The sequence below is a fragment of the Papio anubis genome, chromosome 5 (assembly GCF_008728515.1).
Source record: "Papio anubis isolate 15944 chromosome 5, Panubis1.0, whole genome shotgun sequence".
NCBI classification, from domain to species: Eukaryota; Metazoa; Chordata; class Mammalia; order Primates; family Cercopithecidae; genus Papio; species Papio anubis.
The window spans coordinates 169,559,006-169,586,436 of NC_044980.1; the positions used below are offsets into that span (position 1 = coordinate 169,559,006).

Sequence of the window (27,431 nt, forward strand, 5' to 3'; positions counted from 1 at the left end):
CCACAGCCATCTCAGCTTCTTTGCCTCCAAGCCCAGCCCCACAGCCATGATCCTCAACCTGTGGGAGGCGCGGCACTTCCCCAACGGCAACCTCAGCCAGCTGGCTGCAGCAGTAGCCGGACTGGGCCAGCCAGACGCTGGCCTCTTCACAGTGTCGGAGGCCGAGTGCTGAGGCCGGCCAGGCCCAACGCCTACACTCTCACCAGCTTTGGCACCCACCAAGGACAGGCAGAAGCCGGACAGGGGCCCTTCCCCACCCCGGGGAGAGCTGCTCGGACAGGCCCCCTCCCGGCCAAAGTTGTCCCTTAATGCTGGTCCTTCAGACCCTGCCCAAACTCCCACCTCTCCATGGCCTGCCTAGCCAGGCTGGCACTGCCACCTGCTCACACTCGGCCCCAGGGCCCAGGATGGACAGTGCCTGGAGCCTGAGCCAGGCCCAGCCCATCTGTGTGTGTGTGTATGTGCGTGTGATGCTACCTCTCCTCCCGTCCCTCTCCAGGGGCCCCGCATACACACGGCCATGCACGCACACACTGGGCCTGGGCCAGGACCCCGGAGCTCCTGCCTGAGCTGGACCTTATGCAAACATTTCTGTGCCTGCTGGGTAGGGGCACGTCTGAGGGGCCCTGCTCCAAGCCTGCAGGACCGAGGGCCACAGCCGGACAGGGGTTAGCCCCTGGATTCAGGCACATGACCACCACACGAGTACGTGCCACGCATGCCTCGTGTGCTCATCTCACACACACCCCCCTCCCGGGTCATGCAGACACCCCCCACCACACACATCTCATGCTGTACACCTGAGGCTGCTCACGTCTCACGCCCAGTGTCGGTGCATATTTGCCTCTCACGTGCTGCCCTCTCTCCACCCACCCAGGGACACCCCACGGCTCCTCCCTGCCCCTGCCCCTCCCCCAGCCTCGAGGTGCCCTGCCCGGCGGGGCCTGTGAATATGCAATGGGAGTCCCGGGCTGTACAGTGGCGAGTGTGTGTGGCGTGGTGTGCCCGTCCCCAGGGCTGGCTGGTGCCCCACGTGGGGCCTGTCATGTGAAGCTCGTGTCCTGACTTTGTCTTAAGTGCATTCACGCACTTACACTTGGCCTTATGTACACAGCCTTGCCCGGCCGCCGGGGCGCATAGGGATTTTATTGGACGTGAATGTAAATAAATTATATATATATATTGCTAACCTGAGTGCTACTTCTCTCGGGGAAAGCCAGGGAGAAAGGCCAAATGGCCGCAGAGGGGTCACACATGGGATGTCCCGGGAATCCTGGGTGGCTGGGCCTGGCTGAGAAACAGGCAGACCCCGACCCAGGTCCAGCAAGGCTGCGGTGGAGCCTCCTCAGCCTGGAGATTTCCTCAGACACGAGTCAACTGTGCAAGACGGCAGGCAACAGCGGTGACCAGGGCTGCACCTTTGCCGGACCCATCCTCTGACTGCAGGAACGTGACCACACAGTGAGGGGCCAGCTCCCGCACCGTGGCTGCCACCAGGCTGGAGAAGCTGTGAGGGGAGGACTGAGGTGAGCCCAGGCCACCAGCCCCACCTAGCCACACCTCCCTCCCCAGCCCGCACACCCAGACTCACTGCGGGTGCAGCTTGTAGAGCGTTCCATCCACCCCCACAGACACTGCCAGCTCTTCCAGGCCCCGGTTCTCCCGGATCTTCTCCACCACAGCAGCTACACCCGCCCCACAGAGCTGGGCAGCCCGCTGGGACACGGCCTGGCACACCTCTAGCACTATCAGGGCATCATCTGAGGTCAGGGGCAGCCCCAGATCCTCTAGGATGGCTCGGACCTGCCGCAGGGCCAGGCTGTCACTGGGGGCCAGGAAGGAAGAGAGCACAGAGAGGCGGGTCATGACTTCTACCACGTCATCCTCCAGAGCGGATCTCGCCACCACCCATGGCCAGCAATCCCCCACAGTGGACAGAAATACTCCCTGAAGTAGGGGAGGCAGTGTAGGCCTCAGGCACCTTTCGATCTCAGAGAGGAACTTGGTCTTGAAGATGTCCCTGGTCTGAAGGCGCTGGGTCTGCTGGCCCCGGAAGAGAACGCCAAGGCTGGTTAAATGTAAAAGGATGTGGCGGACGATCTCCCCCAGGTACATGCCGCTGATCATCTTTTCAAACCTGCACGAACATGTGTGTGCTCACAGGGCAGAAGGCCCCCCCGGCCACAGTCCCCAGCACCGGTCACGACCAGCCACCACTGCCTGGGCCCAGCCCACACCTCTGCTTGCCGGGGTTGATGGACGCCTTGTCCACACTTGCATCAAAGCAGGTGCTGAGCATGGCCAGAGAGCCATCGTCCCCAAAGGCACCCCACTCCATGTTGATGCACATGCGGCCTGAGTCCCCAGGCACGCCCGCCACATTCCTGAGCTCCTCCATGTAGCAGGCATTGGTGCCGGTTCCTGCAGAGAGGCCAGATAACGTGGAAGCTACTTATTGATGCGGACAAGGACCCTCTGAGTACTTCCTATACCGAGATGGCAACATTCGGGCTCATTCTCTCTACCTCTCCGTCTCCTCATGCTCACAGCCTGTCCCTAGTCCTGGTCCTCCTTCTTCCCAGACATCCCTCATGCAGACCCTGCCAGTTCCAAGCCCTGGGAACCTTCACTGCCTTTCCCACCAACATCACCATCAGTGCATCCACCATGCCACCCCCAAGTGCTCCTACAATGCCCAGCTGTCCTGTCATTCCCCTGGGAGACATGTGACATCCCTCGTCCTCGTCCCCAGCTCTCTGCGGTTGAGAAGCCGAAGCTCCCTGGACTGGCCTGCCAGGCCCTTATTCCAACTAAGAGGTGCTGGACCAGGAACAGGGGACACAGAGAAATCAGAGATGAGGAGCCCCACAGTCTGGCCAGAGGTCAGGCAACGAATAGCTAGCTCTGACGGAGCCTCTGTGTCCCTGTGAAAGCACCAAGGAGAGCATCGTGGGAGCCCAGACCACGGGGCAAGTCTCTGCCAACAGGGTCAGGAAAGCAACAGAGAGGAAGTGACCGAACCCAAGAAGCACAGAAAGGAAAAGGCATTCCGGGCAGAGGGCGCACCCTGAATGAGGGCGTCTCCCTCCTCTCCCTGATACAGCTTCAGCTCCAGGCAAGTAGGCTCCTTGCTGGCCCCACCTGGAGTTCCTCTGTCCAGATGTTTATGCCCACAGCAACCTGGGCATGCCTCTCCTAAGTGCCTAACTGTACGCTGCTGCCCACGTGTAGAATCGAGTCACTCTCTGACCACCGCGTGTTGTTCTGGGCTTAACCCTTGCTGAGTGGTCAGCTCTGAGAAGGCAGAAATTGCCTCTTGTTTTATGTGTCTTCCTGTTCCTCTGTCCAGTCCCCTGTGGACACAGGGCAGGAGCTCAGTAAGGACGGAATCTTGGACTGTCTGAAGGACCTTCACTGCTCATTGCTTCCCTGCCCCCGCCCAGCTCCAAACACCAGGTGTGTGCCGTGAGCCAGGGACCATGCTATATTTTGTCCCCTCCCATTTCATCCTCATGATGCCTTGAGACAGGCATTGTTATTCTTATCTCTGTCTTAGAGATGAGGAAACTGAGGCTCTGGTGACTTGCCCAAGGTCACACAGGTGGAAACACAAAGCTAGTATTTCCACCCAAATCTGTACAACTCCAAAGCTCAGATTCATTTATCAGATGGCAAACTGAAGTTCAGAGAGCTTAAATGACCATGAGTCAGTCACTGAGCTGGACTAAACACCCAAGCTCTAGACTGCCAGCCCGAGATTGTTCCAGAGCCCCACTGGGTCAGACCAGAGCAATCCCTACATCCCCAACGCCAAGAAAACATCGAAGCAGAGGAATCCACAGAAGGCAGCAAATTGCCAAGCAGTAGGGGCATGAAAGGGCAGGGCCCTCCTCACCGACAATGAGGCCTATCTCGCAACGGGGGTCCTCATAGCCACAGGACATCATGGTCCCCACCGTGTCATTGACAATGGCAACCACATTCAGCTCCACTGCCTGCACACAAAAGGATGCTGCTAGTTGCTGGGCAACGCGGTCGTCACAGCAACCAGCACCGGACCCAGAGGTCTCTACCGCAGAGGGCTCCCCGCTCAGAAACCAGGAGACTCTTTGCTCCCCTCAAGGGCTGCCACAGCCCCAAAGCACCCCTAGAACAGGCTCCTACCTGTCTGCGCGCGATGGCTTCCCGCAACAGATTCACGACATCTTGGCCCTCACAGTCTGATGCATTAAAACCCTTGGTCCAGTTCAGGAGGATGCCCTGGGGTGAGAACAAGAGGAAGTGGCAGGAAGCTGGAGGCCCCTTCAGGCTCACTCTGCCTCCGCAAAGCCTGCATCCATCACAAGCCTAAGATTTCCACCCTCCCCAAGCACAATTCCTTGCCTACTTTGCTGTATGGTTGAAGGCCTTGCCCTCTGCCTGCTCCCTACTCCCCAGGAGGCTTTCGGTGTTCAAAAACCTATTAATAACCATCTAACCTACATTTTCCATTATTAGTTCCAGACGGTCAGAGGGTCTGGCCATTTTAAGACGTTTGCCCAGAAGGAATGGCCCTTTGTAATTGGGTTAGGAATGAACAGAGCTGGTAAAGTGAGTGCTGTGTGTGAAACGGGAGGACAGAGAAGGCTCAGAGGCCCAGATGACAGCAGATCCCACCCTTTCAGAAAGAACTCCAAGTTACTCGAGAGGAAGGAATTCTCAGCTTCAAGGATAGAGCTGTGTCAATGGGTGAGTCACTCGAGTGTTCCAAACACAAGGGGAGGAGGAATGGAAAAGCCAGAACCCAGGCCCTGGGCAGGATGAAGGCAGAGTTCCTGGATTGTGAGAAAAAGGACTTAGAACTTAGTGACACAGGGCTCGACGGTACCTGGAAAGGAGTGCTGTTTTCTGAGTGTGCGTCCTGTGAGGGAGGGGGCAGGGGGAGCAGGAATTAGTCTACAGCTATTGGGAGAAAATTACTGCTTTGCTCAGAGGAGGAGCACGGAGGGTAGGTCAGGAAATCCTTGGGGCAGAAGATTTTAGAAATAGTAACCAACATTTTCCTCCAATAATATGTCCTTTTATTCCTTTTTTTAAATTGTTATAGGCTCATTGTCTCAAAAACAGAAAGCAGAGAATGTGATAGAATGAGAGAAAGAATGTTTGAGAGAAAGAAGCCGTTTGAGAGAGACCAGATGATGAGTAATAGCCCCTGTGTGGGCTGCTACCCCTAGAATGCAGAAGGGTAGGCAAAGGGGGACGTCAGAGCCAGGTTGCTGATGGCTTCCTGAGACAGGTGTCCTATGCCCTCCCCGCTGGGCTGAACTCCTGTTCAGAAGGGATCTGAGAAATCTGAGAACAGAAGAGGCCCCTGCCCTCCTTCCCCAGGTAATGCCCAGGAAGGTGTCGAGACTCAAGAGAGAACGTGGCAGAGGGAAGTGCCCAGAGAGCAGGGCCCGAGGCACCTCCCTGTGTCCCTACATCCCTGCAAATTCTGCACAGCAGAGGCTGCTGCAGAGCCAAGGGGGCTCCTGGGGAAGGCAATCCCCACACTGGTTAAGTTTTCACCCCTGAGAAGAATGTGGGCCCAACATTTGTTTTTATTTTAGACGGAGTCTTGCTCTGTCGCCCAGGCTGGAGCGCAATGGCACAATCTCGGCTCACTGCAACCTCTGCCACCCGGGTTGAAGTGATTCTCCTGTCCCAGCCTCCCAAGTAGCTGGAATTACAGGCGCTCACTGCCACACCCAGCTAATTTTTGTATTTTTAGTAGAGATGGCGTTTCAGATCTTGGCCAAGCTGGTCTTGAACTCCTGACCTCGTGATCCACACATCTCAGCCTCCCAAAGTGCTGGAGACCTGAGCCACCACGCCCGGCCTTCAGCACAAAAATTAAGTTCAGTTACAGAAAATTAATAAGACTATATTTCTTGCCCCCACCCCCACCCCCGATTTGCACATGGAGCCTCACCTGCTTCTCACATCTTACAAGGAATAATCAAAAGGACTGAGCAGGCTTAGCCTGGAGCAGAGCAGCCAAGCAGCAAGACTGGCCCACTGCACCATCCAGAGGATCACCGTGTAAAAGAAAGCAGAGTACAGAGTTGCACAGCAGGTGCAGCGCGGCGGCTCACGCCTGTAATCCCAACACTTTGGGAGGCTGAGGTGAGCGGATCACCTGAGGTCAAGATTTCTAGATCAGCCTGGCCAACATGGTGAAACCCCGTCTCTACTAAAAATTAGCTGGGCATGTTGGCATGTGCCTGTAGTCCCAGCTACTTGGGAGGCTGAGGCAGGAGGATCGCTTGAACACAGGAGGTGGAAGCTGCAGTGAGTGAGCCAAGATCATGCCATTGCACTCCAACCTGGGTGACAGAGCGATTTCTTGCATATCAGAGAGAGGTCAGAGCAGGAGTAGGGGGTGAAAATCACATGGAGGCTGGTTGGAGTAGGTGAGATGAAGCTTTTCATTGAACACAGGTGTCTAAGAATGCAACTGTTGCCTTCAGGGGCAGTGAGCTCCTTGGCAAGAGGCTTTCAAGCAGAAGCTGGGCATGTTGAGAGGAAGATTCCGGAGTTTGGACCAGAGGCCCGGGAGGTATTGTTTCTGTGACAGGCTTCAGGTGTGCACATTGAGAAGTCCTTCATCCTTGTGTAAGGACAAGCTAAAGTGTGTGCTGAGTAGGGATGTGTGTCTCAGCCTATGCCTGGCCCTCTGCCACCCTAGTCATGCACCCACCACCGAGCCAGGCACTGAGAAGGAAACAAATGAAGAAAGGAAGAGGAGAGAGGCCAAAAAAACCCCAAGCAACCTCAAGCCCCTGCTAGAGACAGGAACAAACGCTGGTTCCCGCAGGACCCTGAGGCCCACACACCAGTGCTATAGCTAGAATGGATGATCTGTCCTCTGATCAACCCCAGTCTAGGCCTGACCTGCTCCCAAATGCTTCAGACCCTGACCCTGGGCCTACCCTGTCTGGGGAAACTGAGGCTGTGTGCAAGGCCAGCCCAGCAGTGCTGCCACCACCACCAACCCCAGCCCCCACCACCACCCAGCCTTTTCCCCTGCCCACTGCCCACTCCATGAAGGGTATGTGGGCAGGAGGCCCTTGGGAATCACTTCTCTTGGCCCCCCCTCACCTGGTCCAGGCCAAGCTGCCTACATGGGAAGGAGAAGGTAAAACCCAGTGGGAGGCTCTGCCCACTCAGGCCCTGCTTCTGCTGGAAGTCCACGATGCAGTCCACAATGTGGTCAAAGAGCTGTGGGCAGGACAGGTCAGGCGTAGGCACTGCTCAGCCCTTCCCCACCTCCGACACCAAGGTTCAGGCTGTGGGTACCTGCTGCCCAGAGCCCTGGGCCACACTCTCAGGAATGGAGTAGATCTGGCTGGTGATCTGCACACCTGTGGTCACACGTACCAGGAGGACACGGAAGTTCGTGCCCCCGAGGTCCAGGGCCAGGAAATCCCCTCGCTCTGTGGGGCAGAGACCCTCAGTGCCAGGATAGTGCTTGTGGCTCTAGCCCTAGCCCACACTGTGACCCCATGTTTCGGTCCCACACTCAGGCCAGGTCCTTACCGCTGCCGTCAGGCGTGGCCCGGACAAAAGTGGGCAGCATGCGAAGGGAGGAGGCCTCCCCTCGGAGCCCCTTGACCATGGCCTTCCGCATCTGTGCCTGAACCGCTGCCAGCTGATCGTGGTTTAACCGAAACGGGGCCAGGGTCTCCTCCAGCAGGCGCCGGTGGGCAGCCAGACGGGCAGCCACGGCAGTCACCATCGCCACTCCCCGGCCACCACCATCCACAGAGGGGATGAAGGAGACATCGCATTCCGGGGCCAGGAGCATCACTGTCCCCTGCAGGATGCCGCAGAACCTATGGACACACACAGGTGCGCCGGCTTGGCCCCGGACACCCAGACACACACAGGTAAGCGCCTGCTTGGCTCCCCGACACCAGACACACAGGTGCCTGCCTCGACCCCCAGACACAGGCACTGCTTGGGCCCCTCGACCCCTCAGACACACACAGGTGTACTGCTTGGCTCCCCGACCCCCAGACACACAGGTGCGCCCGGCTTGGCCCCGGACCCCCAGACACACACAGGTGCGCCTCTGCTTGGCTCCCTGACTCCCCAGACACACAGGTAGCGCTTCGTTTGGCCCCGGACTCCCCAGACACACACAGGTAAGCGCTTCGCTTGGCCCCCGACTCCCCAGACACACAGGTGCGCTTCGCTTGGCCTCGACCTCAGACACACACAGGTGCGCCCGGCTTCGCCCCGGACCCCCAGACACACAGGTGCGCTCGCTTGGCCTCCCGGGACTCCCCAGGACACACAGGCGCCTCGGGCTTGGCCTCGGGACCTCAGGACACACACACATAGGTGCGCCTGCTTACCTCTTGACCCTTAGACACACATTAGGAAAAGTGCGCCTGCTTGGTTTCGACTCTCAGACACATGCCAGCGCCTGCCAGCCCCTGACTCCCCAGACACACAGGCGCTTCGCTTGGCCCTCCCCGACTCCCCAGACACACACAGGTGCGCCCGGCTTGGCCCCGGAACCCCAGACACACACAGGCGCTTCGCTTGGCCCCCGGACTCCTCAGACACACACACAGGCACCAAGCTTGGCTCCTCGCTGACTCCCAGACACACAGGCGCCCAAGCGGCCTCCCCGACTCCCCAGACACACACAGGTGCTGCCACTGCTTGCCCCGACCTCAGACACACACAGGTGCCTGGCTTGGCCCTCCCGACCCCAGACATTACCACAGGCGCCTGCTTGGCTCCCTGACTCCCCAGACACACACAGGCGCTTTCGCTGCTTGGCCCCGGGACCCTCAGACACACACATCAGCCTGCTTGGCCCCGACTCCCCAGACACACACAGGCAGCTTCGCTTGGCTCCCCCGGACTGTGACACACACAGGCGCTTCGCTTGGCCCTCGACCCCTAGACATTACGGTGGGGCGCCTGCTTGGGCCCCCGACACCCAGACACACACAGCTCCCAGTTTGGCTCTCGACCTCGGCCTCCTGAAGCCCAAGGCCCCATCACTTTTTTCTTTTTAAAATTTTTCTAGATACTGAGTCTCACTCTGTCACCCATGCTAGAGTGCCATGGAGTGATCATGGCTTACTGCAACCTCAAACTCCCAGGCTCAAATGATCCTCCCACCTCAGCCTCCCAAAGTGTTGGGATTACAGGCGTGCACCACCATACCCAGCCTCCCCTGTCACTTCAATTCTAAATCTGTTCTGTGCACCAACCATAAGCCCTAATGTCCCCATGGCCTCTACCCTTGCACACACAAAGGGAAGCATTGTTTCTGTCCTTGGATGTCTTCTGGCCTCCCATAGCTCAGTCTGGCCCTCCCTCTGCCTAAGTGCCCTTCATGTCCACTGGCTTGCAGACGTGATCCCAGAGGACCCTCTGGGTGTGTATCACACACACATGCTCATGCCACATAATCATGAGGATCATGTTTCCACAATACCTGGGGTGCCGCTCACACACTCGGCCTCCGGTGGCCACAGCGACCTGGAGTGTTTGTTGCTCCCGGCCGTGCTGGAGGTGGGAGAGAACAGCGGCCAGGGCGGCAGCACAGAGCTGGGCAGCCCGCGTGCATACGGCCGCGCACACGTGCTGCACAAGCTCAACATCCAAAGCCCCAGGGCTCAGGCCCAAGTCCTGCAGGATAGCACGGACACGGGCTGCCCCAGCAGAGGGGCTGGGGAGGAAAGAGAAGTGGTTTGGAGCTCAGCCCAGAAGCTCCCCATCCCACTAAAGCCCTATGGCTACCTTGGGGACAGAGTATCCTCCCCTTACCCCAAGCCAAGAATCCCCCAGTAAGCCACCATCTCCCCCACTCACTCCTCCATCTCAGCCACGTGTTCCAGGAGGATGCTGCCTCGACTCAGCAGGGCAGGGGAGGTGCCGCCACCAAAGAGGACCCCACGCTGGGCCAAGTGAGCCAGCACCAGCCGCACCAACTCACCCAGATACAGGCCTCCAATCATCTTCTCAAACCTGAAGGTGGAAAGGGTGGCTGGACAAAGCCTTTTCTAAGCCCTCAGTCCACCTCGTCCTACCTCCAAGCATTCCCAAAGAAGGATTCTTTTCTTTGGGGCTCCCAAATTGGAGACTCCAGAAGCAACGAATGGCCTCCCAGAGGACAGGTGGGTGTATGCCTAGACCCCATCGCCCCCTCTGGCATAGGTTACATTCCGAAGCCTTGGGGAGAGGAAGAAGGCGGCAGAGAGCACTTTGCTCCGCCACTTCCAGCCCTCAACCCCCAACCTGTCAGGGCAGGGCAGAGTCAGGAATCGGGAGGACCAAGGGTTGACAATTCTGGGTTCTAGAACTTTGGGCCCTTCCTTCTTTGAACCTGGCCAGGGCCCCAGGTTGCTCCCTGGAGACCCTCAGAGTGACAGGGAGGGGCCTAAGGGCCTGAGAACAGGAACAGAAGGGGTTGGGAGCAGAGCATAGATAGGGCCTGGAACCAAAGGTCAGGGCCCCCCACCAGGGCACCTCTGAGCACCAGGATTCAGGGACTCATGGTCCAGGGTGTGGTCGAAGGTGGTCAGCACTGGCCCCAGCGCCCCAACATCACTGAAGGAGCCCCACTCAACGCTGACACAGACGCGGCCCCGGTCTTCATCCAGCACTGCCACGTGCCGCGCCTCCTCCATGTAACATGCATTGGTGCCCGTGTCTGGCAGAGACGAACCTGTCAGGACCTGCTCGCCAGGCAGCACACCCTCCACCCGTCATCACAAATGGTCTGTGGCTCACCTACAACTAGCCCAACCTCACACGGCCTGGCTCCCAGCTCACAGCCCATCATGGTGCCCACTGTGTCGTTCACCACGGCAACCACGTCGATGTTGTAGGCCTGGATGATGGAGAGGGCAGAGGTCAAGGCTGGCCTGAGTGGTCAGAGCAGGGAATCCAAGGGATGGGCAGGGCTGGGGCCCTGGCTTTGGAAGAGACACATAGAGTCCAGGAAACACATGTCTGCACGCCACACACATTTGTGCCACAGACGCTCTGGGCTTCCATTTTATAGGAGCTTTTCCTCCAATCTCACCCTCAGCTCCTCCCTAACCCCCAACTCGGGCCCCCAGGTCACAGTGACGTCCACCCTCAGCATCTCCCAGGACCAGGATGAGTTTCCTGAGACTGAGCACCTCCTTGAACACTGCGCCTTCCCAGCCTCGCTGTCATTCTGCCTGGCTCCCCAAGCCGGTTCCTCCCAGCACTGGCTTCTCGCCACAGAGGGTTAGTCCAGACGAACCAGCCTTTCTCCAGCATCCAGACTCTCGTGTGTGGCCTTCTCTGAGACTAGATCTTCTGCCCCAGTCCCAGCCCGACTTGAAGGAGGCAAACTCTTCCTTCAAGTCCCTGATCGAAGAGCCGGTGCTTCCTCTATAGTCCTCCCAGAGTTGTCCATGCACTACTCCTTGACGCGGACAATCTTTTATTAGAATGTGTCCCCCTCTAGACTGTGAAAACCTTGAGGAGGAGGTCAAAGTCTGTTCATGTTTGTTTGTCCCGGGCCCTGAACATTTATTTGACCTTTCTTAGCCTCAGTGTTTTTTAACCTATACAATGGGAATGGGAGCAACATGTACCTGAGGTTAAACTGGATGGAGGACATGAAGAGAAAAGGAAAGCAGCTCTCCAGAAGCCTAGGCCCCACACATGTGTGCCAGGCCCAGGCCAGCATGGGCCTCCCTCCTGTCACCCCTCCCTCCACTCACCCCATGCCTCTGAATGGCGTCTCTCAGCAGCTGGACCACATCCTGCCCTTCCACACCACTGCACCTAAAACCTTTGGTCCAGGAAATGAGGGTGCTCTGGAGGTAGAGAAGCTGAGTTACTCCTCTGATGGCCTTCATGGGGCTGCAGCCACCCTCCACCCAGCGTCCCATGTCCACTCCACCTCACCCTGTCCAGGCCCGTCTGGTGACAAGGGAAAGAGAAGCTGAAGCCAAGTTGCAGACCCTGTTTGCTCACAGGCTGCGCATCCAGGAACTCAGACAGGCAGTGGGCAGCAAAGTCAAAGAGCTGCAGGAGAGGTGGGGGCTCAGCCTTGCCCATCTGAGCCCCAGCTGCCCAGCCAGGCCCCCAGACCCCAGACGCTGGGCAGAAAGTGCTTACCTGCTGGCCAGCACCCAGCATCACCTCTTGGGGGATCACAAACTCCTGGCTTCTGGGCTCCACCCTATGCCCCTCAATGCCAGTTAGAGTCACCCACAAAACACGCAGTGAGGCCCCTGTGGCCCCCAGCTCCAGCACCATGAAGTCTCCTTGCTCTAGAGGGCAAGCAGGTCACAGAAAGGCATGCAGCTGGCACGACCAGAGCCCTCTGCCCACTTCCCAAATTCCTAAGGCCTGCAAAGTCTGGTCAAGGAGCCATAGAGATGGGGGACAGTAATAAGGAACATTTCCCTCCCCTAGATCAGTACCCTCTTCCAGGCCTGGCCACGCATCTCAGTCTATGCTACCCACCAGTGCCATGTGGGGTGGAGCCCACGTATGTAGGCAGCATCCGGACCGCAGGGGCAGGGCTGGCCTGTCCCCTCAGCGCCTGCTCCATGGAACCCAAGAGGCTGGCTTGGATCTGCTGTAGCTGTGCCCTTGTCACCTTGAACTGCTGCAGGCACTCCTGCACCTGGGGAGAAACAGGCCAGCATCTGGGAAGGAGCACTGCTGGGCTAGCCAGACTCCCCAGCTCCAACCAAGGCAGAGGCCTGCCCTGCCCAGCCCAGCCCGCTTCTCAGCTCTTCATACACCCTGGCTCTCTTGCCAACAGCCTGCACCCAGCTCTGGCCTCCTCAGAAGGCTCTGTCCTGGAAAGACAACCCACCTTCTTCCTCCTCCTGCCCCATTACCTCACGGCTCCTTCTCAACTCCCTGCATCCTCTACCCTACCCCCTTCTTCTTTGAATTCAGGGTTTGGCAAGACCTTCTTCCTGTCGTACCGCAGATGATTGCTCTCTGGTTCCCCAGGACCCACAGCAAGAGTCTCTCAGTGAGTTGTTGTTGAACGAATGAGAGAATAAACAAATGCACGAACGAACTTCAAGTGTTTCCCTCTCCTAACCCACTCGCAGACTCTGAAGCCTGAAAAGGCCCAGCACGAAAGCATTTGGAGAGCACAATGCAGAGGATGGTCCTTTTTTCCTTCGGTCATCCTTCCTGAAACATTGCTCTAGCCCTCACCACGCACCCAGCTCTAATCTAAGCACTGCACACACATAACCACCCAAGAAGCAACAAATGCTTTAGATTCCAGGGTGGGAGACAGAAATTAAGCATATAAACATACAATTTGGTTCCAGTAGTGACGGTGGCTATTAAAGGTGGGGTGCAGGATAAGAAATTAGAGAGTGACCAGGGTAGAAAGAGGTATTTTTAGATATGAGTCCAAGAGGGTTTCCCAGAGGAGGTGACCTAAATGAAGGAAGGGAATAAATAAGCCATTTGAAGATCCAGGGGAAGAGCGAGGGGATGGATTTGGGGAAGACTGATGTGGGGGTGGATCAGAGTCTGAAGGGGCAGGTGAGAAGGCAAGGAAGGCAGAAGCCGGGACACCGTAGGCTCTCACTCCACCAGAAGCCCAGTAGCTTAAGAGCCCCAGGGACCTCATTCCTGTGAGCAAAACCCTCCCCTAGACAACTCTCACCCATCCTTCAAAGAAGCCCCGACAGCCTCCCTGGATTCATTGAAGGGTCACAGTCCAGCAACTCCATCCTCCTCCTCCTCAGGCTCAGACTTTCCAAAGCCCCCACTTCCTGTCACACGGGAGTTCTATTTCAATGACCTATTGCCCCAAACTGGACCCTTATCTGTGAAATAACAACTCAGGCACCTGGATAATAAGGCCCCTCCAGGGAGGAGAGCCTGGAAGGAGAGGCTGCCGTTTGAGGGAGATAAGGACAGCTCAGTCCCACCTCTTGCTTTAGGAAGAGAATGGGAAATAGATCCCTAAGGAGGCAAATCATCCTAACTGGGGTGCCAGATGTCCACTTACACGTTCACCTTACAGCACATGCTTCCAACAGCCATGCATGCTAGGGGTGCCCATGCGCACTCTACCTCACCCTGACCAGGCCAGTCTGGTGACAAGGGAAAGAGAAGCTGAAGCGAAGCTACAGACCCTGTTTGCTCACAGGCTGTGCATCCAGGAACTCAGGCAGTGGGCAGCAAAGTCAAAGAGCTGCAGGACAGGCGGGGTCTCAGCCTTGCCCCTCTGAGCCCCAGCCACCCAAGTGTTAGAAACATGGAAACGGAGGCTCCAAGAGGGCAAGTCAGCTGCCTGGCCCGCAGCTGTGAAGAGGCAGAGGAGAATCTGAATCCATATCTGTCTGACTGCAGAGATGTTTCCACGTCAACGTGAAGCTTTATAAAACCTAGAAAGTTCCCTTGAAAAGAACCCAAGGCCGATGGAAGTTGCTGGAAAGAAACCCCAGACGATCTGGCTTGAGAAAACTTACACCTGGGTCCTCGCACTCCCTTTTTCTGGCTCTGTGGTCCTGGGAAAGTCCCACTCTCTCTGAGCCTCCGTCACCTCTTCGTGCAAAACTGAGAAAATAATAGTACTTGGAAGTCCCCCAATGCCAGGGACTATGTCTTGCTCAAGGCTACATCTCAGGGCCACGAGGAGCACCAGCTGGGAGCAGGATTTGTTGATTGGATGGTTGTGGTGGCATGAGAATTAAAGGCTGTAATGTATGTGGAAGTGCCAAGTGCTGCTGGGATGGGAGGGGCGTTTTAGTATTGCTTCATGGAAACAATAGAGTCATGGAGAAGTCAATGGAGAAGTCAGTGGCTTGGGCAAATTGTTTTTCTTCCTTTTCCTCTTGGGCACATTGAGATGTTCAGGAGGAGAGACTAGAAGACAGCAGAACTGCAAGAAAGACAGGAGGACTTCCCTGGCAGATCCCGGTGAGGCACACACAAGCCAAGAGAAGGTATTGGAGCCACCTCCGACACCCCAGGAAGAGCGGGGAGAGACCTCTGCCAGAAGAGCAAGGAGAAAGGCAGTAGAGAGCGTGTGAAGTCCAGTGTGGTTTCAACTCTGGCTCTTGTCACCAACTTGCTGTGTTGCTGGCCTGGGCCCATCACCTCACCTCTCTGAGCAAGTGACCCCTCTATCTAACAGGAACAATAGTACCCACTTCTCAGAGGTGCCATGAGGACGGAGAAGACAGAAAACCAGAAGTGGAGGAACAGCGCCACACGTAGGAGATGCTCAGCGAAGCACAAGCTCCCTGTCCTCAGAGCACAAAGCACACCTGGCCTGGAGAGCCTGACTCCATACCTCTCTGATGACAAAGAGAAGCCTAGGGGAAGGGGTCGGGAAGGGCCTCTGAGATGGGGCTGGGAACTGACCACACATGGTTAACTAACCTTTTTTCAACCTAAGGTCATAGCAAGGGGAGCACAGGGTAAGGCCTATGGTGCTGAGTTGGGAGTCCAGGACCATGGGAAATTTGGTGTCCCTGTGAAGTCTCCCAAAGCCGAAGGGAATTCTTTCAACCGCAGGTGTATGTGATGGAGCCAGCAGGGCAAACGTGGGCCTGCACAGGAGTGTCAGCAGGGAGGGGCGAGAAGTGAGGGAGGAGATGACAGCAGGCCCTAGAGCCAGTCCTGGCTGAGCAGGCACTGGGGCCCAGCCACTGCTCTCATTCCTGAGGCACGGCTGTGGGTTGGGCGCAGAAGAACTGTCTGCAGCAGGGTCTGGGGCACTGGTTGGACAAGGGGGAAGTGGGAGCATGAAATGAAGCGAGGGGTAACACCCCCACAATCTGGGCAACAAGCCTAGTCAAGTGGATGTCAGAACATGCCAGAAAACTAAAGAAACCACAGAGAATGACTCAAGAACCCGTTAGTGGGCACCTCCTCTATGCAAGTCCTGTTTATTTATTTATTTATTTGCTTATTTATTCATTCATTCATTCATTTATTTTTAGACAGAATCTTGCTCTGTCGCCCAGGCTGGAGTGCAGTGGTACAATCCTGGCTCACTGCAAGCTCCGCCTCCTGGGTTCACACCATTCTCCTGCCTCAGCCTCCCGAGTAGCTGGGACTACAGGCACCCGCCACCACACCCAGCTAATTTTTTGTATTTTTTAGTAGAGATGGGGTTTCACCGTGTTAGCCAGGATGGTCTCAATCTCCTGACCTTGTGATCTGCCTGCCTCGGCCTCCCAAAGTGCTGGGATTACAGGCGTGAGCCAACGCGCCTGGCCTTTTTTTTTTTTTTTTTAGATGGAGTTTTGCTCTTGTTGCCCAGGCTCGAGTGCAGTGCCACAATCTCAGCTCACTGCAACCTCTGCCTCCCAGGTTCAAGCGATTTTCCTGCCTCAGCCTCTTGAGTAGCTGGGATTACAAGCATGCACCACTATGCCTAGCTAATTTTGTATTTTTAGTAGAGACGGGGTTTCACCATGTTGACCAGACTGGTCTTGAACTCTTGAACCTCAGGTGATCCACTCGCCTTGGCCTCCCAAAGTGCTGAGATTACAGGCGTGAGCCACCGTGTCCAGCCATAGGCAAGTCCTTTATCTCCATTAGCCTTCGGGGGTGGGGAGTATTAGATTTTATTTTCCTCCATTTTCCTGATGAGGAAACAGAGACTAAGAGATAAGAAATGGCTTACAAAAGAGTTTCCTGCTCAAGGGTGTGGTATGAGACAACTTCTAAATCTTGGTCAAGATGACAGAAAAAGGAGAAACTCACTTCTGAGCAAGCCTCAGGCATGAGTTTGGCACTAAAATCATCTGTGTGCCTGATTATAGTGGCTACGTTGAGGGAAACATGCAAGAGGAACTGGAGAGGCGGGAAAGGTCTCAAGAACACAGCTTTTGACCAGATAATCCTGGGAAGGTCCACTCTAGACTGTGTCAACCCACTTGGGGCGGGAGCAGCACCTGTGTGGCAAGGTGGCAAAAGTGATATGTTTGGAGTTGAAACACCTCAGCTCGAGCTCCTGTCATGTCTTAAACTCAAGTCATATCACTTCTCTATGTCCCTTTTCATCACCTGTAAGATGATCATCCCAACCTTGCAGTTGTTTTGGAGCCTGAAAAGAGATCGTTACCAGCTCAGATATGAAAAGCTTGGTGGAAAGGGGCTGCATGGGTGAGAGCCCAGGGCCCCATGGCAGCTTCAGTCACGCAGCTCTTGATGGCCTTGAACAAGCATGAAACAGGAACCCAGTGCTGAACTTACCAGCTCTGAGCTGTCTGAGGGCCCGGGCAAGCCCTCCTCAGGGTAACTCAGGGCTTCTTCCCCCTGCCGCAACCCTGCAGATCCAACGGAGTCCATGAGCTTCCACAGTGGAGGCTGGCCACCTACAGTAGAAAAGGGATAACCTGGGTCAACCATTTACTCTACAGGCCCTAGGAGTCTGTAACCCAGACCAACTTCCTTCCTTCTGAAGGGGACCAGGAAGGAAGCTGGGGGCAGACTCCAGAACCTGCGACCATCAAAGATCCTGTAGCAGTCAACCAGAAGGCCCTTGTTTTTCACAAGCATGTGAAACGAGAGAACACTGGAAAGGCTGATTTCAGTCCAAATGCTGTTCATTAATTCTGTCATTCATTGACATTCACCAGTTCCTGATGCCTGCTATGCTGGACGTTGCGGTACAGGTGAAGCAGACCTAGGCCCTGCCCTCAGGGACCTCAGTCTCATCAACAATCACAGTATGATTAGCACAGGCAGTGGGTGAGATGGCCACATGTAATAGATGGACATGCTGCTGTGGTTGGGAGGTCAGGGACATGCTAGAGGCTTGGAACAAAGAAGGGAGCAAAGACCTGCCAGAGAGGCAGGCAGGCTGGACTAGGGACAGCCGTTGTGCCAGGCTAAGGCGCGTGAATTTCCTCCTGAAGGCAACAGGGGTCATGGACAGGGGTGGATCTGTGCTTCAGAAAGGGGTTTCACAAGTGATGTGACCTTGGGCAAGTCATTTATGACTTCTTTGAATTTCAGCTTCCATCCGTAAAACAGGAGGAAATAGTATCTACCCTCACAAGGTTGTTGTGAGCGCTAAATAGAGTAACACCTGGGGAAATGCTTTATGAGATGTAATGTGCGACATAAACCAGGGGGGTTTTAACAGTGCAGTGATGCAGAGCAGAAAGAGCCCTGTGCTCAGAGGTGGGGACCCTGCTCTCCACAAGGCAGCTTCGCCGCATCTCTCAACCTTGAGGCTTTTCATCTGTGAAATGGGACCAACATGTATTAAAGGGCTGTGTGGGGCACATGAGATCACGAGAGCAAAGGAACTTGCTCAGATGTGCATTCAGATTTATGTAGCTGAATCTGAACTGAAACTCTGTGAGTCTCCATTTCCTCTTCTAACATGGAAAGCTAAGTTCTTGGGAGGATTAAAGGAGTGAGTGGTCCTTTGCACACTGTAAAGAACTGTAGAAATGTCATACTTCGCTCATCCGAGCTGGAGGTGGTGTTGCTGCTCCCGTAGTCCCAAGGGAGCCTTCAGTGAGTCAGGTGCTCTTTAGGGGTGGGGAAAAGGGAAACACAGCAGAGGGTCCAGTATGGGAAGAGACATCTGTCCACTGAGTCACTTTACCTCTCTTCCCTGCAACAGCAGAACTTCTGGAAACACAGTACCTTCCCACCCCTGCACTCCCCTCCTCGCCTACTCCCATTACACTCACTAATTTGCCCTCTCCACATGGTCACTCGTGACCTCCTAACTGCCCAATCCCAAGCCTTTTCCTCAGCCCCCACCTTTACTGCCCTCTCTCACATGCAAAGCCACTAGTCATTCTCTTTGCTACAGAATTTTCCCTGCCCTTAGCTTTCACAGCCAGTCTCTCCTAGGTCTCCTTCCTGAGTCTCTCGTAGTCTTCATCAGTAATTTCTCTTCCTTCAAACAATGGGGTTCCCAAGTTTCTGGTCGTGCCCTTCCCCCACACTCCCTTTATCTCACCCATCCCCAAGGTTTCATTAATAGCTGTTTCAGGGCTCCCAAATCTACCTTTGGCCTCAGCCAAATCCTAAGTCCCAGTGGTCTGTGAGACATCACTATCTGGATGGTGGAGAAGCTCCTCAAATTCAACAAAGCCATACTCATTTTTCCATCACCTTTCCCCCACAAAGCTCTTCTGTTCTCCACCTTGCCTGGAGACATCGAAGTGTGCTCACTCACACGGCCATTTGGGTTGCCTGCATGTATCCCTGACCCTCACCTCCTCTATGTAATTGGATCTCAGGCTCTCTAAGAGCTCTCCTGGGCATCCCCTCCTCCCCATTCCCACAGCCACTGCACCAGACCATCCTCCTGCCTGATTATTACAACGGCCTCCTAACTGATACCTCTGCTTCTAGTTTCTTCACCTCTTTACCTCACCCAACTTGACCACCTCTGCACTCATGGCTGGCACGGGGTCTGGTATAGGTATGTGCTAATGTGCCTTTCTAAAATTGGAAGGAAGGGGAGTGGGTAGTTTTTTCTTATTTAATTTTTTTTTTTTTTTTTTTTTTTTTGAGACGGAGTCTCGCTCTGTCACCCAGGCTGGAGTGCAGTGGCCGGATCTCAGCTCACTGCAAGCTCCGCCTCCCGGGTTCCCGCCATTCTCCTGCCTCAGCCTCCCGAGTAGCTGGGACTACAGGCGCCCGCCACCTCGCCCGGCTAAGTTTTTGTATTTTTAGTAGAGACGGGGTTTCACTGTGTTAGCCAGGATGGTCTCGATCTCCTGACCTCGTGATCCTCCCGTCTCGGCCTCCCAAAGTGCTGGGATTACAGGCTTGAGCCACCGCGCCCGGCCTTTTCTTATTTAATAAAGCAACAAATCAGCTTCTGATAAATCTCCCCGAAACCTTACATACCTATGCTGAGTTTCCGAATCTGCCAAATAGGGGTGTGGAATGCTTGTTCTATGCTACAGGTCTATTTCAAGGATAAAATGAGGTAACTGGGGCAATTACCTTTGAAAAGGACCAAGGGCTACACACGTGGCCTCCTTTCAAGGCCCAGCTAGTTCATTTATTCATTCACTCACTCATTCATTCCCTCATCCATTCGATATTTATTCAGCATTTTTACATGACAAAATCTGTGACGTAATCCCCAAGTAGCCCTAATATTTATATGCTAGGTAAAGATATTCAGCTCTGTCTCTTCCATCTGAGATTCCCTGTAGGGAGGGTCAAGTCTCCTTCACTGCAGTATCCACAGAGCCCAGGGTCTGTTTGACTAAGGGCCCTTTGGCTTCCCTTAGCTGAATGGGCTACGTGAAGTGAGTTTTCCTCCTGAAAAGTACCCCAGGGACCTCTGCTGATGTTGGGAGCTGCCATCAAGAACCAGCTGGCAGGTTGGGTGTGGTGGCTTGCACCTGTAATCCCAGCACTTCGGGAGGCTTAGGCGGGCAGATTGCTTGAGCCCAGGAATTTGAGACTAGCCTGGGCAACATGGCAAAATGTCATCGCTACAAAAAAAAAAAATACCAAAAATTAGCTGGGTGTGGTCATGTGTGCCTGTAGTCTCAGGTACTCCAGAGGCTGAGGTGGGAGGATCACTTGAGCCCAGGAGATTGAGGCTGCAGTGAGCCGATTGTGCCACTGCACTCCAGTCTGGGTGACAGAGAGAGAGAACCCGTCTCAAAAACAAAGCAAGAGAACCAGCTGGCTTAATCTTTCCAGTGTCCACTTCCTCTGGCGTGCGCCAAACAGGAGGGATGAGGACAAGACGGTGCGGAAGGAGCAGGCAGTAATCAGACCGAGGCACTTACCTGGGACACACAGAAGCTGGCCACTCTCCTCAGGTCTGAGCTCTTGTCTGGCAATATGAGGCACCCCAATGACCAAAAGTGACATTCAGGGGTGACCTGAGTTATAATATCCTCAAGCCCCACCCTTTTCCTCCACCACCACTTACCAAACATCAGCTAATTCAGGAAGCTGCACTTCCTTCCAGGCCTGCCCTAAGAGTAGCCCAGGCTAGGCAAGGCTGTGGTGAAAACTTGAGCAAGATGATCACCGCAAAGTGGAGCCTTGAACTGGGTCTAAGGTTTTGGGCCATTCCCTCTACAATGCTGAGGGCTATTTATTTTGCAAATAAAATGAGTTTTGAGGTGGTGGCTCGCCCCTGGAAGGAGCTGGGCCTGGGAAGGTTATGGTAAATACTTTTGAGCAAGAAGCAATGTGGGAGCACAAGAGGAAGGGGCTGACTCTGCAGAAAGTGGGCAGGGCTAGCTGAAGAAGCTGAGCCTTGAAGAAAGAACAGTATGCTGACAAAAGTGGTCCTTGGCCAAGTGGAGAGCACGTACACAACCATAAATCACACACACATACAGGTGCCTTCATGGAATGAGGTGCAGCTCCAGGCGCCTGAAGAGGATACACCGAAGCGGGGATATATGGTGGGAGAGGAGGTGACAGGCAGACTGCAGAGTCTGGACTTTAGTCTGTAGGCTGAGCAGGGAGAGTAGGTTCACACGGTAGGTCTTCTTTACTGGAAGGAGAAGGGGAGTGTTAGGCTGCTGTGGAGCTATTGGCCAACAAACTGTCTCTCTGCGGAAATTTCCCCTCAAAGGCACAGAACCTTGGGGCACCAACGTAGAATACCAGACAGCCTGCAACAATCTTTGTTGAATGCATGGATACACTTTAAAGCTTCAGGCTGCCTTGTCAGCAGTAACTCTATCATTATCCACAGATAGTAGAAGACCTCCACATGACATCAGGATGGAGACCAGGGATGGTGGCTCCTCTATCAGTAGTGGCATGAAGAGGCCTGGAAACATGGCAAACATCAGTCCTGCTGTGAAGTTTACTGGGTACCAACCAGGCAAATAGGCTGTGAAAGGCAGGGAAGTGGGGGATGGGGTGGCGGAGGGTAGAGTGGCTGTCACAAACAACATAGCATCCCGCCTAGCCTGGGATCCCAGTCCCTCTCCACTTTGTTCAGTGGGGAGAGGGGAATGTGGAACTGAATATGAAAGACCCAGCTGTGATTCATGCTGACAGCCTGCAATTTCTTGAGCCAGGGTGAGGATACGCCCCTGACAAGCATTGCCAGGGCTCTTCATCTGTGTTTCTGGAAGGTCTGTGTCCAGACCCCAGGAGCAGGGGTCCTGGTTCCCTAGTCAGAATGCCAGGGAAAGTCTGGGTCAAGGCCAGTGGAGGGAGAAGGATGGCTGAGCTTGAGGTCTGTGAGCAGCTGGGATAGCCTGGCTATAGCAGAGGCACTGCAGCTGCCAGCAGTTCTCTTCAGACACCAGGTGGCCACTGACCAACAAAGGGAAGGACAAGTCCTCACAAGGTTCCCTCAGAGCCCCTTAATGCCAATCTCCAACTGTGCAGATGGAGCTAAGGAATGAGGAACAACAGTTCGCTGGGGGAGAGGCGGGCACAAGCAGAGCACTGCCAATGGGCTGGGAGGTCAGGCCTTCCCTCTGAGCTTACTCACAGGCTTTTCCCCACCCACAGTGCCCCCGGCCAGGCATAGAGATCCTCAACAAGCTCCCCCAATTTGCTCCACACCCTTTATATCATGAATGTGCCTTGCAGCTCTCCTACACACATGGAGCTACTTCTGTTGTGTCTTTGTTTGCACTGACTTGTCTGGAATGACCCTCCCTTTGGCCTCTTCCACCTTTTCACCTTTTTCCTCATCCCTTAAATTATAATCAACGACAATGAGGAGCCCTTCCCTGAAAAGCTCCTCCTGGCCCTGATCCCATCTGAGTGTGGTCTGCTTACTGGTTCCGTATTATCTTGGATGTTCTTGTATCACTGCATTTATATCTGTTTATTAAAGGCATCTGTTTATGTGTTCATCTTCTCCATTGTACTGTGGGCTCCCAGAGCATGTTTCTTATTCACCCATGCAGCCTTAGACCTCAGTTCTGTGTCTGCTAAGGAACAAGTATCAGTAAATTTTTGTTAAATTGAAGAGCCCTCCCACAACCTCAACAGTCCAGGGCTGGCCAGGCATGGTGGCTCACTTTGGGAAGCCGAGGTGACCTCACTTGAGGTCAGGACTTCGTGACCAGCCGGGCCAACATGGTGAAACCCGTCTCTATTAAAAATTTAAAAACTAGCTGGGCGTGGTGGTGTGTACCTGTAATCCCAGCTACTCGGGAGGCTGAGGCAGGAGAATTGCTTGAACCTGGGAGGCATGGGTTGCAGTGAGCTGAGATCACGCCACTGCACTCCAGCCTGGGTGACAGAGCAAGACTTTGTCTCAAAAAAAAAAAAAAAAAGAAAAAGAAAAAAAAGGTCCAGGGCTTTTGAAACTGACAGGAAATAAGTAACCTCTTACTGTCTTCCTGGGTGCATATGGTTTCAGCAGTCTTTCCACTAGTCTATCTTTCCACTGACAACTACAACCCTCTCATCCACTTACTACCTGCCCTTCCCCTCCCCAAATTTCCATCTGCTAACAACTTAAGGCCAAAGCTACCCTGATTCGCAGGCAAAAATGAGCTCATCCAAACCTGAAATTTCCCTTAAGTCATTAGTTTTGTGACTGAAATGGGAAGTAGGAAGTAGTGTGGTATAGTACAGAGAGCTTCAGCTCTGGGCTTGGACAGACCTGGGTTCAAAATCCCATCCCATTACCAACTGAATGACCTTAGGCAAATTTCTTCATTCCTCTGAGCCTCGGTTTTCCCTGTATAACACATGGAGACTAATGTCTTCATAGGATTTGCTTTAGGTTAGGTAAACCCAGAAGCAGACCTAATTTGAATGCAAATAACTTTATTTGGGAAGTGATCCAGGACAGGGCCAGAATTAGGGCAATGCAAGTGATATGCCTAGAGTACAGAATGTAAAGAGACCCTCTCGGGTTCATACAGGTGCCAACCTTGCACTTAGATGAACCCAAGAAAAAAGGCTCATCACCCTAGTCCCAGTCCTGATCCGGAAAACACGGAAGAGGAGCTGGAAGCCAGGTAGGAAGAGAAAGCCAATGAAGTGTACATAGTTGTTACTGGGAGATTAGAGAGGTTCACTCCCACAGGGAACCCTGAGAAATAGGTAGAATGTGCCTTAGAGTTGTCCCTCACTGAGTAAGGAAGCTGGGGTATTTATCCTCCCCCTTCCACTGGCTGAGAGCTGCCCCAGGGGCACTAATTCCCTGGCACTCCCAGCTTATGTCAATACAAACCAAGAGAAGTCCTCAGGCAGAGTTTCAGGTACTTACAACAGGACTCTGGGTATACAGCAGAATGGTGAATGCCTGGGGGAAATGGGCGAGGCACAACCTCTGCTGGGGCTACCATAAGGACTAAATGAAAAGCACAACTACAGTGCCTAACAAAGAGAAGTCCCCCTCTCTCTCTTCCAATTTATGGCAATAGCTTGTGAAGTTCATGGAGCTTCCCAGCTCTCCATGAGTTGGCAGCATCAGCAGAACAGCTGTTTCTCATCTTTCAGAAGTAAAAGAAATCCAGCAGCCCTAGGAAAGCTCTAGATGCCCAGGACCCAAGTTTTCTGTGGAAGCCTGATGGTTGATGAAGCCCAAGTAGTCCCTCCTGAGTACGCGCTCCTCTGAAAACTATCTCCTCTTGCATCTGCACCCCCGCCCCCATCCCTCCACCCCTTAGTGCAACATCATTTGTGACACATAGACTAGCATCACATTAATAACTGCTGCCACTAACTCATTCTTCTATGTGACGACATTGTGCTAAAACAAAGCTTTTATCCACATTATGGTAATCCTTAGAACCCTATGAGTATGATTTTTTCCCATTTGATGGACAAGGAAGCCAGGTCTCAGAGAGGTTAACTTTTATCACAAGCAGGGTGCAGATGTAGGCTGATCTCACACATTTTCTACTTTGTCTCTTCACTCTTTCACTAATGCTCCTCTCACAGGATCACAGCATGGGGAGAATAAACTGGGGGCAAACAAGACGGTTGTAGGGAGGTGATGGGGGAAGCAGGTAGCTGTTCTTCCCTTGACTCCCCATTTAGCTAATAATTAAGCCTATGGTTCCTGGTCTGGCTGATCCATACCCTCCTGCTGCTGACTCATGTTTTAGGGAGACTGCTCAATTTTAAGCTAAATAATTCACTTTCCAGAAGTACCCTTTTCCTTTTCTTATCTTCAGGCGAACAGATACACACACTATCCCCTGTTTATAGAGTGCTACCTCCAATAAATTGCCATTTAATGAGAGAAAACAAGCGAGAGTTAAGCTTATGGGACATAACTGATAAACTACTTTTCACTGGAAGAAAAACGGGAAAATAATCAATACTGGAGTCCAAACATGGCACTTTCTTCAGGAATGAAGAGTAGGGGCACTGTGGTTTCACTGCCATGGACAAAAAGTGGCTTATTTGTTCCCCTAAGCCTTTGTTTCCTCATCTGGAAATTGAGATGATAACGCCTACCCCACAGGGTTGCTATGAGGATTAAATGAAGGCCACATACGTTGCCTGGACCATAGTAGTTGCTCAAAAAATAATAGCTATTTCTTATGTGATGCTAGCCACTAGGTCAGTGCCATCCAACAGCAAGACATTATCTATGGAAAGAAAAGACAGTGAGATTGCCAGCTTGCCTTCTTCTAACCCAAAAGCTTGTGCACAAAGGGACCTAGGCAGGAACAAGGCCTTAATGTTTGTGCTGTGTCTTCCATCCCAGCTACGTGTAAACTCCCCAGTCTAACACATACCTCATTTTCATGTTAAAAGAAAACTTTGGACAAAATCAGAAGTTAGGAGAGTCTTCAATGTGCCTGTTTATCCTGTCCCAAGATCCTTTCCTGGTCAACAGCCACCTCCCCCAGTTTTTCATTACATCTTCAAATCAGTTTTGGCCAAAGCTAGCATTCTTCACATCCTTGTTTGGTCGTCGCCTTCAGGTAGCTGCTCCTGCCAACTGACATCCTCTCATGTTTGGAGTCTGTGTGTGGCACGCACTGAGAACAGACCACATCTCTGTTCTGCACTGGAAGCTCCTAGGCAACATGGTGAGGAACGTGCACTATGTTAGTAATGTTACCAAAATAGAAGCCATGTCCTGTTGCTGCTAACCTTTGGCATCAAGAGAACCAATCTTGATTTGAACAGATGAATATGCCTGGTATCCCCAATGGTTAATCTATTTAGAAAAAATAATTGCGGCTGGGCGCGGTGGCTCAAGCCTGTAATCCCAGCACTTTGGGAGGCCGAGGCGGGTGGATCACGAGGTCAGGAGATCGAGACTATCCTGGCTAACATGGTGAAACCCCGTCTCTACTAAAAATACAAAAAACTAGCCGGGCGTGGTGGCGGGCGCCTGTAGTCTCAGCTACTTGGGAGGCTGAGGCGGGAGAATGGCGTGAACCCGGGAGGCGGAGCTTGCAGTGAGCCGAGATCACGCCACTGCACTCCAGCCTGGGAGCACAGCGAGACTCCGTCTCAAAAAAAAAAAGAAAAAATAATTGCATAGGCATCTAATAACAGAATTCCTGGGAAGAATGGCAGGACATATCCCTCAAAGGTTCTATGCTCAGGCTGAGAATACGACTGTGTGAGTACAAGATGAAGGGACAGGTCACTGAATGGCAGGGATGGCAGAATAGATAGTGGGAATCAATGCCCCTGGCACCTCCCAGAATTATGTCAGAAACAGTCAAGGGAATAACCACACAGTGTTCAGAACTGTGCAGTACACATTAAGTGAATATATACATGGTATGTCAAGGATCAGTAATGGAATTCATTCAGCATGTGATTTATGAGTCTAATAAACTATCTCTACAATGAAAATACCCCCACCTCAAACCCTGCAACATGAAGGAAAAAAAATTAAAATTTCCATCTACTGAAATAAGATTTCATACAAACATAAATATATTTAAATTTTTAACTGTAAGTGAATTCAAAAAAACTGTTATAAAACAGAATACTATACACAGTTGTCTGCATAGGTCGTAAAAAACATAAAAACCAGAATGCGGAGTGGGTGCTGGTGGTGAAAACTGCAGGGCTAAAACTTACTCAACAATGAACTAGGGACCACTATGGCTTAATGAACATGGCCCTCCCCTCCTACTAATGGCTTTGTCAACTTTTGGACCCTAGAAATTCAGAATTTTCTCCTTCTTCCTCTGCCAACTTTGGTCCGTGTCCGACGACCCGGCTGGACAGTAACTTGCTTTTTAAAGTCCACTAAGCAATCTGTGGCTTCTGAAATGGAAACAAAAGACTTGATGGGAGATTCATTTAAGTCACGATGTGTGAAGGAACTCTGCATCTCTCTGCTGCAGCCTGCCTCTTCCATCCCTGGTGAGGGCACCCTAGAGAGAAGGAAAAAATTCAGATTCAATATACACCTACTAAGCATCAAGGATATGCTATGCCCTGTATCAGGGGATTATTAGTACAAATAATCTTTGTAATAATCCTACCACATATCATCACTCTGTTTTCACAGATGAGGTCACTGGGTAAATCATATACTTAAA

General features: G+C 53.3%; 3 protein-coding genes across 19 annotated transcripts in view; 1 reads left to right on the forward strand and 2 right to left on the reverse strand.

The window, feature by feature from the left end:
* The window catches only part of UNC5A (unc-5 netrin receptor A), a 68,471-nt gene extending 67,282 nt beyond the window's left edge, over positions 1-1,189 (forward strand). For all 3 annotated transcript variants that reach the window (XM_031666616.1, XM_021939975.2, XM_021939976.2), the window contains one exon: positions 7-1,189. In XM_031666616.1, the coding sequence (XP_031522476.1) occupies positions 7-172 (166 nt within the window). In that variant the 3' untranslated portion in view covers positions 173-1,189. The remainder of the gene's footprint in view (positions 1-6) is intronic.
* Positions 1,160-22,964, reverse strand: HK3 (hexokinase 3). Of its 2 annotated transcripts, XM_003900578.5 has the most exons (19): positions 20,754-22,964; positions 17,224-17,345; positions 12,496-12,658; positions 12,145-12,299; positions 11,932-12,051; positions 11,745-11,840; positions 10,777-10,876; positions 10,513-10,696; positions 9,856-10,011; positions 9,479-9,712; positions 7,558-7,853; positions 7,318-7,454; positions 7,120-7,239; positions 4,165-4,260; positions 3,896-3,995; positions 2,238-2,421; positions 1,982-2,137; positions 1,592-1,825; positions 1,160-1,507 (listed from the first exon to the last, which is right to left on the reverse strand). In XM_003900578.5, exons 1-19 carry the CDS (start codon positions 20,836-20,838, stop codon positions 1,363-1,365), a joined length of 2,883 nt encoding a protein of 960 aa, XP_003900627.2. In that variant the 5' UTR covers positions 20,839-22,964; the 3' UTR covers positions 1,160-1,362. The 2 variants fall into 2 exon arrangements, with proteins under 2 accessions (XP_003900627.2, XP_021795666.1); XM_021939974.2 differs by lacking the exons at positions 17,224-17,345; positions 20,754-22,964 and adding an exon at positions 14,484-15,943.
* Positions 22,965-26,674: 3,710 nt separating this feature from the next.
* The window catches only part of UIMC1 (ubiquitin interaction motif containing 1), a 97,660-nt gene continuing 96,903 nt past the window's right edge, over positions 26,675-27,431 (reverse strand). For 6 of the 14 annotated variants that reach the window (XM_017960164.3, XM_017960162.3, XM_009209628.4 and 3 more), the window contains one exon: positions 26,795-27,263. In XM_017960164.3, coding sequence (XP_017815653.1) covers positions 27,053-27,263 — 211 coding nt within the window. In that variant the 3' untranslated portion in view covers positions 26,795-27,052. Of the gene's footprint in view, positions 27,264-27,431 lie in introns of all 14 variants that reach the window. The other 8 variants (XM_017960165.3, XM_031666617.1, XM_021939978.2 and 5 more) reach the window with 3 other exon arrangements.